The 16,473-nt window shown below is 49.2% G+C and overlaps 1 protein-coding gene across 1 annotated transcript in view; it reads right to left on the bottom strand.

The window, feature by feature from the left end:
* MGMT (O-6-methylguanine-DNA methyltransferase) overlaps nucleotides 1–16,473 on the bottom strand; it is a 207,858-nt gene that overhangs the window by 36,409 nt on the left and 154,976 nt on the right. The window contains exons 5-6 of the mRNA XM_006867477.1: nucleotides 9,905–9,913; nucleotides 7,445–7,547 (exon numbers count right to left, since the gene is read on the bottom strand). Of these exons, the coding sequence (XP_006867539.1) occupies nucleotides 7,445–7,547; nucleotides 9,905–9,913 (112 nt within the window). The remainder of the gene's footprint in view (nucleotides 1–7,444; nucleotides 7,548–9,904; nucleotides 9,914–16,473) is intronic.

The following is a 16,473-nucleotide window of genomic DNA, read 5'->3' as shown; positions in this document are numbered from 1 at the left end:
AACGTTGTGTCTGACAGAATGAGACGCTGCGTGGTCCTTCACCGCCATCTCCATTGTTAGTCTTGCTGGAGTCTGCTGGATACATCCATCTCGGAGGGTCCCCTGTTCTTGCTGAGCCCCCCTACCAACCATGATGTCCTATTTCAGGGACTCGTCTTTCCAGATGACGTGGCCACAGGAAGCAAGTCAAAGTCTCAGCATCTTCTGGTTGCATTTCTTCAAAACTGGTCTTTTTTTTCTGGTCGTCTGTATCTTTTGCCAACAAGTTCAAACATAACAGTTCACCTTCTCTCTTCCTTTGTCACTGTCTAGCTTCTGCATGCCTGTGAGATGAGTGACAAGACCATGGCTTGAGTCAGGTGTACCTTAATCACCAGAGGAGGAAAGGTTTGGTGGTCTGCTTGTGAAAATCACCCAAGAAAAACTTCATAGAAAAGGGAACAGGGTGTACTCTGTCTTCTGGTCCCACAGGGAGGCTCTGAGCAGAGAGGAAGCCCTGACTACCAGCAGTTAGTACATTTTCCAGTGAAACAAGATGCGTCTAACTCTGCCAGCCCACTGTCAACCTGTCACTGCATGGTCTCCACACACTACGGGCCATTCCTGTGTCGGGGACTCCTGTCCTACTTTTGCTCTTAAACAGCCCACGTTGTTTCTTTTCTTTCGTGTTCTAGGACACAGAAACGCGTGGGGTTTTGCTCTCCAGAACAGATTCAGCTGGCTGTTGGTGGCGGTGCCTCCCGCTCATGTGAATCTGAGACCTCTGGCCACCTGTCTGGTCACCTCTCTCACCTCCTCTTTGACAGCGTGAGCTTGGAAGGTCTCAGACCTAGATGTTCCCACTTGCTGTCCCTGAAGAGGAGCCCAGCAACTGCAGGGTCTAACATGACATTTCCACCGGCTGCTTCTTTCCCACTTCATTCAAGTGCAGAATCGTTAGCTTGTTCTAATCGATAGCCCAGTTTCAAAGGCTGCCCAGTCTGCCTGCTCAGCTTGGCCCCACGTTTGAGGTGCGGGAGAGTGGTGCGTGCTCTCCAACGAAACCCCGAAAAATGCATCTCCAGTCTTAGCTATTATCTTTCTTTACATTGGTAATTTTTTAAGTCCAGGCAAAACTATCAATAGGAACCCCAAGAGCACAAAGGTGCCTCCTACTGCGTGTCTTTGGGGATCCTAAAGGAGCAAGTGACTGGCCAGCTCCATGCTGGCTGCAGACAAGCCCAGCTCAGAATCCCAAGCTACTTGAGGGACTTTGACCCTCAGTGGGCAGGTCTTGAGTCCCTCCATCTGGGGGGACCCATGACTCAGGTCTGCAGGGGGGTGGGGGAGAGACAGGTGAGTGGGTCCCTAGATTTGTATGCTGGTGAGGCAGATGGCAAAACACAGAGGCTGAGCTGCCCACAGTTGGTGCTCTGAGAGGTATTGGGGCCAGTGTGTGTGTGGGGGGGTCCTGAGGGGATGCTCTTCTCCTTTCCAGCCATGGTCTGACAGCTGCACTGGGTGGTGGGGGCATCAATGAACTCTCTTGGAAAAGGGTCTCTCCTGTAATGCTGGGACAGGCCTTTCTCCAGTGGGTCTTGGGGAAGGAGTGCTGAAGAGAGCCCCACACGTAGGGAACACAATGGAAGTTGCAAAAAACTTGCTTCTAGTCGCTGGTTTCAGGACTGAATGCCAGTTTTACAGCTGTCATGCAATCGGATTTCATAGCCACAAGCTAATAGCTGTGACGAAGGAATTATTAAAGTGTTAAATATTTCATTTAAAAAGGAACATTGCAGTCACTTTAAAAAGAAAACTCAGAAGTCATCTTTTAAAACCATCAGGTGTGAGGCAGCATGGGAGAAGGCTTGTGGGTTGCTAAGGGTGGGTATCAGCTGCAGCTGGCGGTGTCCGTCTCCTGTCCTGGCGTCTGTCTGCCAGTTTGGGGCTCAGCTCCAGGGGAGGGTCTGCACAGGAAGGCAGGAGGCACGTGCTCCCTGGCAGGTTCGAACAGACGAGGAGCCCTGGTGGTGCTGGATGTCTGTCCGGCTGCTCCGCAGGACAACGATGGGGTCAGTCTGCTCCCACAAAGACTCATTGGGGCTTGGGAAATGTGGTTCTCTGGGTGGTTTTACTCTGTCCCACAAGTCAGATTTAACAGAAATGGGCTGGTTGGTGTGTTCCCTTCTCTCACCCCTGGTAGCCATCATAGAATGTCTCTTTCCTTGGATGTTTAGTTTACAAAAACTTTTATTTTAAAACTACCTTTCCCCTCACCCAGGTTAACACCCAGTGTCTACCCTCTAGAGAGAGGGTTTCCTAAGTGGTAGAAGCAGCCCAGGTCTCATGGTGGGAAGCACTCGGATGCCAATGGAAAGCTCAGACATTCAAAGCCACCTGCTGCTCTATGGGAGAACAACGTGGCAGTCAGCATTGGTGGACAAGTCTTGTAAACCCTATGGGGGAGGTTCTATCCTGCCTTACAGGGTCACCATGAGTCAGAAATGATCTAACTGCAATGGGTTTACACAGAAGGTGTTTAGAGTTGAATGTGTTGAAATCCTGACCTCTGTACCTGGGACTGTGACCTTGTTTGGAATTAGAGTCTTTGAAGATGTTACCAGTTACATGAAGGAGGCCATACAGGGGCAAGGTGGGTCCTAGTCCCACCTGAGTGGTGTCCTTTCAGAAGAAGGTGATGAAAGACACAAGAAGAAATAGGTCATTTGGAGATGTACCTCCAGGGACTTCCGCAAACTGGAGGAGACCAGGAAGAACCTTCCACTGGACTAGTCAGCACACTGCCATGGTGGACCCTACATCCGGACGTCCAACCTCAGAACTGGGAGACGAGGAGCGGATGCTTGTTGAAACCACTCACTTGTGGTGTTTTGTTTCTGTGACTCCAGAAAGCCCACCCTGAAAAAGGGTGTCTGCGAAGCCCATGCCATTTTGTCTTCCTGCTAGGGACACTGGCCTACAGGCAGCCCCAAGAGCTTGTCCTCAGTGGACTTAAAGGCATTAGGGAGCAGTACAGACCTGCTTACATCTACTTCATCATGACACAGAATGAAGTCAATGGCCCCGTTACGTCTCAGTGAGAAAATGATTCCAAAGAAATAAAACTGACCTTTGGAAGAGGTTCAGGGGAGGAGGGACTTGCCTCCTTCAAAATGCTTCCTTGTGGGATAAGCCACAAAAAGGATACAGCTGACATGTTTAGTAAGTCAGAATAGCAAACCCCCAAAACTTCTCTCTCTTGTTTCTCCCCTCAGAAAGTGCCCACACTGCAGCTAAAGCAACACTGGATGAGAAACCAGGCTTTATCCAACAATCCATCGCGTACATATTCACCAGCAGGGTAAGCCGAACTTTCAGGAATTCCGAAACTCCATCTGTCCTGGCTCAAGAAAAAAGTTGCCTGCCTAGACCCCCCGGCTCCTGGTCAGCAAAGCCAGCCGAGTGGCCACTGAGCACACACACTGGAACAGTCATCTTGTGAGGAATCATCCAAGGGAAGACGCTGGGTCATGTGAAACTGCCAGGGGACAGCCACGTAGGCCACAGTGATGGTAACTTCACATGCTTCACCTAAATGCCTACTTTTGTGAGCTGTCTTACAAAAACAAACAAGTCCCGGTATAGATTTAAAACAAACTTGGCGCCGTGGAGTCGATTCTGACTCACAGTGACCCTAGAGGGCTGGAGAATCGAGGGCACGGAGCGCACCGCCTCTTCCTTCTCCAAGGAGTGGCTCATGGGTTTGCAGTGGGGCGTTTGCACCACCGCGACACCAGAGCTTCTTCCGTCCTTGTCAGAGATTGTAAAGTGGAAAAAAGACTTTGATTCTGGTAGAAGGGGTTGTGGGAGAGACAGGCAGATGCCAGCCAGACCCGGCAGCAGAATCTTGATGTGAAAAAGTGGGAACCTGTTGGCTACAGATGACTATAAAGTAAGCACAGTGGGTACCTGCTTACCTTGCTTATTGAGAAATCTAACACCACACATCTGCGGTTAGTGCTTTCATTATAACCCTGCGCCTTCCCTCCTTCAGCCATAAAATGTCCCACCTGGTGCCTGCCAGGAGTCAATCCTGGAGCTGAATTAGAAAACCTGCCTGACCCAGGCTCAGGTGTGGCGCCTGCTGTGACTACAGCCACCCAATTAGGAGGGGGCCCACCCCCTCAGGGACGGACCCACTCCCAGGGGACAGGCCCAACCCCAGGGGGATGGTCAACCCCCAGGGAATGAATCCCATCCCCAGGAAACAGGCCTACCGCAAGTAGGACAACCCCACCCCCTGGGACATGGCCTGGAGATGGACCCATCCTCAAGAGGTGCCTTTATATGGCCCCACCCCTGGGGAGGTGCCCACCCCTAAAAGACTGGCCCATTCCCGGGATGTGTGCTTCTAGGAAACTGCCCCTAAGGCTAAATCCTGGTCTAAGCTATCTGGAGACCCGAGGCAACAGGAGGCAGAGGGCACTCAACGTTGTTCCTGCCCATCCCCAGCTCACCCCAGGAGGAAGTGCCTGTCTGGAACAAGGGCTTCCCAAGGCAAAAAAGGACCCTAAAACCAGGGGCTGGGGAAAGAGGCTGGGGCTGAGCTCTTCACTCTGGCCAGTCCTGTGGGCCCACTACAGCTGACCAGGCATAGTGGGTGGCTGGTTCAGAGCCAGTCCAGCAGCTGGTCACTTCTCGTACGCTCCTCCCCTCTGGCTCCCTGTCGTGAGGACTTGCCTGCCGACTCCAGTGAAGGTGCTCTCTGGCTAGCAGGCTGGCTCCATGTGGCCACTCCGGAGTTAGAACCACTAGAGATCTGGGAGCTTTCCCTCTTTGGGTTACCACACACCTTGGGTAGATGCCAGGAGTTTTACAAAATTCTTCTTGTCTTTCCAGAACCAGCCGATACTTCCTGGCTTGACTTTGCACATTGGCTTTCTGGACGCAGTTTCAGCTTAGTTTCCTAACAGGGAAACGGTTCTCACTACAGAAAGCAATCGTCCACTGGTCATGTTTGTTTCCTGTTGATGCTACTCACAGCATTCCCACAGGGCACAGCAGAACTGTGTCACCAGTTTCCCAGGGCTGTTACCTTACTTGTTCAATCTGGACACTGAGCACGTAATCCAAGAAGTTGGATTATATGAACATAAACGTGGCATCGGGAGTGGAAGAAGACTCATTAACAACCTGCGATATGCAGATGATAAACCTTGCTTGCAAAGGTGAACAGGGCTTAAAATACTTACTGTTGAAGATCAAAGACCAAAGCTTTCGGTATGGGTTGTACCTCAATGTAAAGAAAGCAGAAATCCTCCTCACTGGACCAATAAACAACATCCATATAAATGGAGAAAAGACCGAAGTTTTCAAAGACTTTGATTTGCTTGGATCCGCATGGAAGCAGCAGTCAAGAAATCAAATGACATTGCATTGAGCAAATCTGCTACAGAAGACCTCTGTAATGTGTTCAGAACAAGGATACCAGTTTGAGGACTAAGGTGTGCCTGACCCAAGCCATGGTATTTTCTATTACTTCATACGAATAAAAACCATTGAAGAATTGGTGCATTTGAGTTATGGTGTTGGAGGAGAATATTGAAAGTACCATGGACTTCCAGAAAAGCAAACAGGTTTATGTTGGAAGAAGTACAGCCAGGGTGCTCCTTAGAAGCCAGGATGATGAGACTTTGTCTCTCATACGTTGGATATGTTATCAGAAGGGACATCATGTTTGGTAAAGTGGAAGGTCAGCAAAAAGAGGGAGACCTCCAACAGATGGATTGGTATCAAGGCAGCAGCCATGGGCATCAGTGTAATGAGGACGGTCCAAGACTGCGTCTTGTTCTGTTGTGCGCAGGGTCTCCGTGCGTCGGAACCGACTCAGCAGCAGCTAATAGCAGCAATCTTTACAAAAGCAGACAGTCTCCTCACCCTCCACAGAGTAACTCTTGGGTTTGAACCACCGACCTTTCCTACCTTGATGCTTAGCCCCCAGTGCCACCAAGGCTCCGTGCTCATATGGGGTGACTCCAAAATGGCTAACATAGGGAGAAGAGTCCTCTGTGACCAGATCCCAAGCCCCCCACTTAAAATAAGACCACCCTGTGCTGGGCGCATAGTAGGTGCCAAGGATAGCCCCTATCTCCTCTGCTCAACCTGCAACACGTGATCTTGGAGGAGGCGAGGACTGGCAGGCAGGTGGGCAGGGGATAGGTAGGAGGTGGTCAGGGGGGCTGAAGCACTCACTTCTGGGATGTCAGGAGAGAGCTGTGTTCACACTTGCTCTCCAGGCCCCTGTACCAAGACCCCCTCCACTTAAGAATTCTGGAACCTTCCCCGAGAGTAGCTGTTACAAACAGCTCCAAAGGGGCTGTGCGGGACGACAAGGCCACAGACCAGTACGGACAAAGAATCCTTATAGTCTTAATCTATGTGTTTGTCAGCTCTTACTCGGAAACTTGGGAAACCACTCAAATTTCAGGGGTGTCTCTGCCGCTTCCCCATTTACAAGCTTGTCTCATCATAAGGTCCTGGGATCCATTAGGACACAATTCAGCTGACGACAAGGACGGTTCCCTTCAGAAACTGAGGGCTGCTTCACACTACCTTGTCCGAGGGAGAGGAAAATGGAATTCAAGGAGAATGAATGAAAAATTTCCCATGATCTGTTTGAAGCGCCCTTGTATGTAGCTACACATGTCGAGGAGCCCTGGGTTACGCACTGGACCACTCACTGAAAGGTCGCCGGTTCAAACTCACTAGCCTCTCCTCAGCAGAAAGATGAAGAGTTTGGCTTCCAAAAAGATGTATGGCTGAGGAAATGCCATCCTAAAGGACCGCTATGAGTTGGCGCAGATTCAGCAGCAGTTGTTACGTGCTGTGGAGTCGGTTCAGACTCATATAGAGTTTCTAAGATTGTAAATCTTAGAAGAAGCAGAAACCCTCATCTTTCTCCCATGGAGTGGCTGGTGGGCTTGAACCTCTGACCTCGTGACTAGCAGTGAAGCTTGTAGCCCACCACACTGCCAGTGCTTCTGTTAGAAATCTAGTATCTGAGCAGCTGAGCTTGAGAAATAGTTACATTGACACTGTCACCTCCTGCAACATGCATCAACCAGGCTTTGGGGACTGGGTTGTGGCCTATTCAGAAGGCCCCTCCTCTGGGCCTCTGCAGGAACGATAAGCTTATGGGATGCTTGACCACGACTCAGTGTGTGCCTACTGAAACCTCCTGCTGCCCACTGTCAAGATTCAAGCTGGGGTGCTTTCTGTTTTCGCCATGGACTGTGCCAAGACGTGGTCCTGTCCATGGCCAGGGAGGACAAGTTCAGCTACATGCTGTCCCTGTGAGGTGACGTCACAACACCAGGTTGGAGGTGGTAATAAAGAAAGGCCCAGTGATGCAGGGGACTCAGCAGGCAGCGCCCTCGAGGGAAGCCAGGATGCTGCTCGTACTAACCTTGCTGGAACACAGGGTGGTGGAAAGCAGGCACTGGGAAGGTGTCGATGCTCGCGGGGTCCCGGAAGTAGGCCTCCAGCCAGGCCGCACACTGGGTCAGCGGCTGTATGGTGTCCTCGGGAGACGCCAGGGCCACAGTTGGGCTGCAAGAGGAATAGCAGAGTTCCGTCACCTGAGCAGAATCCATGGAGTTCTAAGGGGCCGGGGCCTGGCTGTGCACCCTCAGCCAGAAGTGCACCAGGGTGAGGACCCCAGAGGAGTCAACTTTGGGGATGCTGGGATGACAGCCTACCTGGTCCCCAGCTCCCCATTTTAGGAGACTCAGACTATTGTTGAAAGGAGGATTCTAGAGACGATGAGTCCCGTGCCTGCATGCAAGTGCACCAGGAGGCATGGATGTGCAAGAATAACCACGGGGCAGGTGAAGTACCCTGGGAATAGAAGGAGAAAGGGAGCGAGGAGGTGAACTACACCCCAGACTGTCATCCCAATCCACCTTGAGGCACGCAGGCCCAGGGCCCACCTCATATGCAACCAGATGGCCAGTACAATCCAAGCACAATGCTGGCCCAGAAGGAAGTCTTATTCCAACGTGTGCTGAGTGAGCCCCAACAATCCCTATGCCCTCCCGAGGAAGCATGAGGTCCCACAAGCTCAGGACCAACCACTTGGCTCAGCCAGCCTACCCAGGACGTGGCTTGTCTCCAAGGCCTGGCCATTCTGCACCTTGGGAAGCGAACCTGTGCTCAGGGAGAGGGGCCGTTTTATTTATTTTCCTACATGCTTCATTATCATTCTTTAACATATACAAGAAGTATATTTTAAAGTGTACACAAGAAAAGACATGCCACACTTGAATGAGTTCCACACAGTAGGGACATTCTTTGAGCCTACTGTTTTCCTTGACAACCTTTTCCAAACTTTCAGCATCACTGACACAGACTCACTGGTCCTCAACTTGTCAGCTATCCTTATAAGTTGTCGCTGTCTACTGGATCCCAGAGAGATGTGTTATTAGAGCGTAGTGCTAAATGCAATCTTTTCTAATTGTTGTTAATGTCGAGGTGGTTCCGACTCATAGCGAGCCTGTCTGAGGTTTTCAAGGAGCAACTGGTGAGTTTGAACCACTGACATTGTGGTTCAAATCGACCTTGTGATCTAGTGCTTTAATCCCACAGTGTCACACCAGAACTCCCTTTTCTAATTAGGTGAAAGCATTATTTGGCTCAAAGATGACTTCAGGGGACAGTTTCCTTTCAAGATTTAGAGATTTCCTCACAGTTATAATTTCAGGTGGTTTTGGCCTTCATGGCTCTAGAATGTTTGGATTCTAAGAACATCTGAAACTTCAGCATTTCCCCTCCTTTGATTAGGATTCTTTTGTAGAATATTTGATCTAAATGGTTGGTTGTTGTTGTTGTTGTTGTTAAGTGCCGTCGAGTCGGTTCCGACCCATAGCGACCCTGTACAGGGTTTCCGAGGGTGTAAATCTTTACGAGAGTAGAAAGCCTCATCTTTCTCCTGCGGAGTGGCTGGTAGTTTCGAACTGCAGACCTTAAGGTTCGCAGCCCGATTTGTAACCACTACGCTACCAGAGAATGGTTGGTAGCTATACGCTTTTTGTGCCGTGGAGTTGGTTCCAACTCATAGCAACCCTGTATAGCATTTCTGAGGAGCGGCTGGTGAGTTTGAATGGCTGATCTTGTGGTTCAAACTGATCTTACAGTGGAATGCTTATCCCATGGCATCACACCATATCTTTGATCCCAATACTGGTAGCTGGACACCGTCCAGTTCTGGTCTCATGGAAAAGGGGGCAGTTGTTATTGGAGGCAGTTGGGCATGCGCCCCATTCAGGGGCAAGGGGTGGTGTTTTAAACAGAGGTGGGGTTTCTGCCTGGATCACAATCTGCTTTCTCTGGAGAGTTATAACTCTCCACTCAGAGGTTCCCCCTGAGCAATGGGGTGTCCCAGCCCACCAAGGCGCTGCACATTCTGGAACTCCATCCTCCACAGCGCTCAGGGAATTGAAATGTGTTTCCTAGCATTTCCCTCTCTTAAAAGGATATGTGAAGAATTTTTATAGTAGTAAAATTCATCTTAAATTGATTTTTTATGCTTGTGCTAAAGATCTCAACCTCTGATTTACTCTGTAGCTCCCCCTTTTAACTCTTTCTCTATTGGCATTAGATAACTATTCATGGGTGAAATGTAATTAAACAGCTTTGGTTCCGAAGCAAGGATTTATGATACGAAATTTAAAATGAATAGCATTAAACACACACATAAAATCCGATTTTTAAAGCCATGACACAAATTTCCATTTCTATAATAAAATGAAATTTATTCACTGCCCTGCCCTCTCTTCCAACCCCGCTTTCCTCATCCCTGATAGAGCTGTGGGGTGGAGGGTTCCCCAACAGCCACTTTTATTACTGAGGAGTGCACCAGGCTCCCTACCTCGGGACCCTGAAACCCCAATAACTGCAGGCTGTCAGGGCCAGGCACATGGCATCACTACTGTCAAGTCCTCCTCATGCACAAAGCATCCACTTAGCCACTGAAATGCAAGCACCTGTCAGCAACTCCATGGCTGTCTGGGAGAGGACACTGGGTAGTGCAGGCACCACCATGGACCGCTGGTGCTGTTGCCTCCTGGACCCCCAGCTCACAGTGCCCCTGGGCACCATGGACAGACCCTGTCTAGTCCTGCACCATCCCCATGAGCTGTGGCAGACCAGACCAGTGTACTCCATAGGAGGTTTTCTCACGGACTAATTTTCAGACGTAGATCGCCAAACTTTTCTTCCTAGTCTCTTGGTCAGGAAGCTCTGCTGAAACCCGTTCAGCATCACAGCAACATATAAGCCTCCTGAGAAGACAGGTATGCAGAATGTGCATCAGTGGGGGTCCCCTAAACTACAGGTGTCAGTGTGTGACCTTTCTCCCCAGAGAACCTCACCCCAGGTGTCACGGTGTGACCTGGCTCCACAGAGATCCTCCCCCCGGGTGTCACAATGTGACCTCACTCCACAGAGATCCTCACTATGGATGTCACAGTGTGACCTCGCTCCACAGTGATCCTCCCCCCTGAGTGTCACAGGGTGACCTCACTCTACAGAGATCCTCCCCCTAGGTGTCACAGTGTGACCTGGCTCCACAGAGATCCTCCCCCCTCCGGATGTCACAGTGTGACCTCACTCCACAGTGATCCTCCCCCCTGAGTGTCACAGGGTGACCTCACTCTACAGAGATCCTCCCCCCAGGTGTCACAGTGTGACCTGGCTCCACAGAGATCCTCCCCGCTGCGGATATCACAGTGTGACCTCACTTCACAGAGATCCTCACTATGGATGTCACAGTGTGACTGCTGTCTGTTGAAGACATCACAGTAGTCATGGCCGTGCTCTGTACTGAGCTGTCTCTATTTGGGAGGAGCAAGCACGGCCTAGGAGATTCAGGACACATTGCTGACGGTCAAACATTCCGTCAAGGGTTGATGTGTGTCCGGCTTAACAGAGGACAGCTGAAAATGCATGTTGGGCACCCTATTTTCTGCTCTCTCCCCAAGGTGCAGATGTGGTCAGCTTTAAAACTCAACCAGAGTGGAGGGAGACAGAAGCATTTAGACTCTGGGGTTCCTCAAAGTTTTTCTTTTCGGCAGTAACCTGTACCTAAATTCTCATCTATGAATGGATTCAACTCCCCAAAGACACAACAATGAAATGCACTTGGCGTGAGCCCCAGCTGCTGCAGGCACCAGGCCAGGGTACCTCGTCAGTCCTTCCCATCCATCAGCATCTGGAGCTCCACCCGGAGGAGAGATCACAAGATGACCAGGGCTGAGAGCGCTGGGCATGCAAAGGCGCCTGCCTCTGTGATGAGCCCAGCCCATGTCTAATCGCCTTTCTTCACAGGGTAAAGCTTTAGTCTCAGGACTTGGGAGCATTCGCTGATGACAATGGAGAGTGACTCCAGGAAAGAGTTCCAAAAACATGTATTCTGAAGTTAAATGGAATTTGGTAGGGCATCCATACAAGATGTGTCCCTCAGCAAAGCTGGAAAAGCCGCTGGCAGGAAGACACCAGGAGACGCTGGCCAGACTCAGAGCGAGAGTGGGGGTCCAGAGCCTTAGCAGCATGCAGCACCACACACACCCTCAGCATGGGAAAGCTCTCACTAACGCTGACAAAGATGCTGTTCTGGCCCCCGGGACATGGCACACAGGGCAGGCCAAGACCTCCAGGACTGCCGCAGAGAACCCAGTTTCACAGGTCCGCGAGTCAGCATAGACTGAAAATGGCAGCAGAGATAAGTTCTGAAACAGCTACAGTCAGCACACCGCACTGTCCACGACTGGCACTCCTGAGCCAGGGCATCTTGCGTCTTACGCTCAGATGGTTCCTATCCAGCAGGAGACCTGGAGATGAGCAAGAAGTGAAAAGTCCTTGCTTTCTGTAAAGGGCATTGTGACCACCGCATTCACCTGAACCATTTATTAGGGAGCCAGGGCAAACGTGGCTGACGGCAGAGACAGCTAGCTCAGGGCAGTCTTGCCTGTGCCTGAGGCGTCTGTAAGCCAACTGGACAGGGAGGGAAAAGGAAGGCGGCAGAGTGAGGCCAAGGTCACTGGCTGTCTCCACTTGACCTGTCCAGCACCCTGAGGATTCAGTGAAGACCTACAGAGCTTCCTCTCCTCCAACTGGTACTTTTCCGGGCCCGCTGGCCAACCAGAGGTCAGAAACTCTGAAAACAAACGTCTGTTGTTAGAGGTTGAGGAGTCAGCTCTGACTCAAAGCAACCCCACGCACAACGTAAGGAAACCCGGCCCAGTTCTGTACCATCTGTAACCAGCTCAGTTCTCGGAACCAGTTCAGAACAGACCAGGGCCTGCAAAATGTGGGTGTATAGGAATAAATGGAATGGGAAAAGTAAGTGTCAAACACAGAATGGGAGCTTCACAAAAGCGGTGTGATGTGGGAAGTGGGATTACAGCCAGGGCCCTGGAGAACCAGGCGCGCTCAGTCAGCCGCCATCTTGGAGTAAGGCAATGCTGTTTCTGACTTGGCTGCTCCAGAGATTTCGTTAGGCAGTGCTATAGACACACAGCCTTTGCTTTCTAAGTGGGAGATTATGTTTCTAGCAGGCTGATGACCCATAATTTTTCCTGTTTTGGTTATCATTCCAGTACGTCACATTTTATAAATTTGGGTCTGTTACAATTTTCCTTGATTGGTCACGACTGAATCAGACAGAACTGGGTTGAAGTCCTGATTCAACTGTGACGAAGCAGGGGAAAAAACGAGCAAGTAGGTATGGAAGATCAGAAATATACTTGAGATTATGTAAAACACGATAGTTTCTGTTGCCAGAGGTTGAGGAGTGAGCTCTGACTCACAGCGACCCATGCACAACAGTAGGGAACATGGTCCAGGCTTGCACAACCCTCACCCATGCCCAACAGTAGGGAACACGGCCCAGGCTTGCACAATCCTCACAAGGGTTGTTGGCCTTGAGCCCACTGTGGCAGCCATGGCACCAGTCCATCTCATTGGGGGTCTTCCTCTTTGTCACTGACCCTTCACTTTACCCAGCATGATGTGACATCTTTATTCTTGAACACTTTAAGTGGGTCTTTTGAAGCAGGTTTGCCTAGGTATGATCAATAAATGTTAGTCTTTGTACAAACAGAAGAGGCACTCTTTCAGGTATCGCAAGCAATTGGGTCACAAAGAAGGTGCCTACTCCTAGTCTGACAGAAGCAACCCGGTGGGCTTCCTGGGGGAGCCAGTGTTTCAGGGAGTCAACAAATGCTGACCAAGCTTCTACTGTGTGCTTGTAATGGACGGGCATGCCACTCCCCCAACTCTGAACCCAAGAATTCCGGATTGATGCTCCCATCAGAGGTCATTCAACCATTCATGTCCCAACACTAACAGCAGGAAGGTAAGGGGTCATTTCAAGTTTAGCTGGATCCCAATTTATTCACTTTCTGGGTGGTAATGGGGATGTTAAGGAGCTCTGGTAGCATAGGGGTTACGAATCAGGCTGTGAACCTCAGGGTCAGCAGTTTGAAACTACCAGCTGTTCCACGGGAAAAAGATGAGGCTTTCTGCTCCCATAAAGATTTACAGCCTCGGAAACCCTGTACAGGGTCGCTATGAGTCGGAACCGACTCCATGGCATACCATCACCACCACCACCAGTGGGGGTGTTGTTCAAATTGGATATCTAACTTTAGTGAACATTGAAACTTTAAGTCTCAAATGAACCTACACCAGACTGCTAAGGAGCCCTGGGAGCATGGTGAATTACGAGCTGGGCAGTTAACCGCAAGGTCAGTAGTTCAAATCTACTTTTTAGTTGTTCCGTGGGAGAAAAATGAGGCTGTCTGTTCCTGTAAAGATTTACAACCTGGGAAACCCTATGAGCTAGAACTGACTCGGTGGCCCACTAAAAATCATCCACCAAAGTTCCTGAGAAAATTCCAGGGGGAGTTTTAAAGGTCCCCGTACGTAAGAAGCAGTAACAACACTCACAACAACAACACATAAGAAGTAGGAATCCTGGTGTGGCACTATAGCCTAAGCACTGGACCATAAGGTTAGTTTGAACCATAAGGTTGGTGGTTCTAACTTACCAGCCGCTCCTTGGAAACCCTATACAGGGTTACCATGAATTGGCAATGATGTGACAACACTCAATAGCAGCAATGTAAGAAATACATGAGAAAGGATTAAAAATACAGATAATATGTTTTCTTCTTAAAACTATATGGACGACAATAAAAAGTGTGTTTAAAAAGTCAACCTAAATAGTACACTTGGCAGACCGGAGTACTGAATAGCAACCCATTGGCTTTCTCCCTTAAATATTGGCATCGTTAAAAGGAATACAGCGTCTTTTCACCTTTATCAGCGTTTTAACATATCATTAAAAGTCTCTGCTCCTTGACAGATGAAGATAAAAACACCCCAAAACTATAGATGAATTATCTAGTCCCTAATGATTCCAAAACAATTACAGAATGCAGAGCAATCTAGTTAAATTTTATTCAAAAGCTTACTACACTTGTGTTTTCTTTTATTTTTCTATCAAGAAACCCATGAGGTTTAAGCACAATTCATTATGTATGAGGCGCTATGTGCGGTGCTTGACTGTTGATTAATAGTAAAGTTTGCTGTATGTACATTTGCAACATTAGATGCATACAATATGCTAACTTATTCTTTCACTGAAACTAATTATTTACAAAAATGACTACTTGAGACTACAATTTATTAAATGCACGCATCCCGTCTCCGTTTGGCCCCCAAAGACAGCCTGGAATGAAGATCTTTTACTTGATGTGACAACTTCTGGAAATACTGTTATTAATATTGTAAATGTGGCAAATAAAGAGTTCAAATAGCCTTACGTCTATGTTCCATCAGCTTTCCACCATCGCAGCAACAAACACAGAGAGAGGCCTTTTAACGTTTTCTCTCTCTCTCTCTCTCTCTCTCTCTCTCTCACACACACACACACTCTCTCTCTCTCACGAGACGTAACACTCCTCGCTCCCAACCAAACTCAGCTTTCTAGAAACAAAATGCTCAGATCATAGCAATAAAGGGGCTTAAAAAGATATAATAGCTAATATAAGAGAGGAATAAAAAATCCAAATCAAATTGTTGTTGGAGTGGATTACGATTTTGCCAATAGAGTAAAATCCACTCATTTGTTGAGAAGCAGCTGTAAAAATGTAAAATTTTAGAGTTATCCCATTAGTTTTATGAAATGGCTGTACTTCCGAAGCTATGAGGGGCCTTCAAAAGGTGTGCAGAAAAATGGATGAAAAGACAATGGAATTTTTCCACAAAGTGTTTGAAACCCCCTCGTATTTCCTAAAGGGTCACTGGGGTTAGGCGACTTGGCATTATTCAACAATTCTCTTCCCTGTGCCCAGATAGGAGGATGACATACTGGTCAGCACATGGGGATCAGTAAGATACTTTATTGGGAAGGCCTGATGGATTAAGCACTGGACTGCTAGCTGAAAGGGTGGTAGTTTGAATCCACCAGTCACTGAAAGACAACGATGAAGCCATCTGCTTCTGTAACGATTTCCGGTTTCACAAACCCAAGGGAACAGGCCTACTGTGTGTGTTACACGGCTGCTCTGAGATGGACTCGACATGAGGCGGTGGGTTTATCTGGAAGTGGATTTCCAAGAAGGTATCTGCATCTTTCACAGGACTCCAGGGGGTACACAGCCTAGGCATCTTCTGCAGCCTGTGGTTGGTCTGTGGCTGCCACTTGGGACACTCTCAGTGTTTGTGCTGCCCCACATTGTTCCGCTGAGGGTGTGTTCCACATGAGGACACGAGGGAGGAGGGATCAAGGTGTGCAAGACCAGTGTCTGAGCCCAAAAGGCAGGTGGGTGGTGAAGGGCATCCCTGGCTGATAACTGTCCTTGGTCCTGAACGTGTTCATGCACAAGGATGCCTAAGAAAAAAAGATGACAAAATCTGGTCTGGGGCTTCTGACTTTAGGGGCATGGAAGAATGGAAACATCAGTGTGAGGGCCCTTTGCTCTTTACAAGGTCAGTCACATGAGAAGGCCAACATCTCAGGTGGGGTGGCCAAGATGTTTCAAAGATGATCAGCTATGCTTCACCCAATTTCACAGCCTGACTCTCACGGTCACCTGGCCAAGGCCAGCCATTCTCAAGGACCAGCTGTGAGAGCATCTCCTTGTCACAGCTCAAGTTACGACTGACTGGGCAACTTGGAGAAAGTGGAGGTCACTAGGTGACACTGAGGAACATCTTCCCATTGACCCTTGTGCAAAGTCATCAAGCCACTGTGGACTGAGTGGAATCCCCTAGAGGGTGCAAACGGTCAACCTGCTCGGCTGCAAAAGGTTGATGGTTCAAGTTCACCCTGTGGTACTTCAGAAGAAAGACCTGGAAATCTACAGCTATTGAGAACTCTGAGAACACAGCTTCACTCTGATGACACTCCCGGGGTTCAATGAGTGGAATGTA

This window comes from Chrysochloris asiatica, unplaced genomic scaffold, assembly GCF_000296735.1.
Source record: "Chrysochloris asiatica unplaced genomic scaffold, ChrAsi1.0 scaffold00105, whole genome shotgun sequence".
NCBI lineage: Eukaryota > Metazoa > Chordata > Mammalia > Afrosoricida > Chrysochloridae > Chrysochloris > Chrysochloris asiatica.
This window is presented reverse-complemented; position numbering and strand designations above follow the sequence as displayed.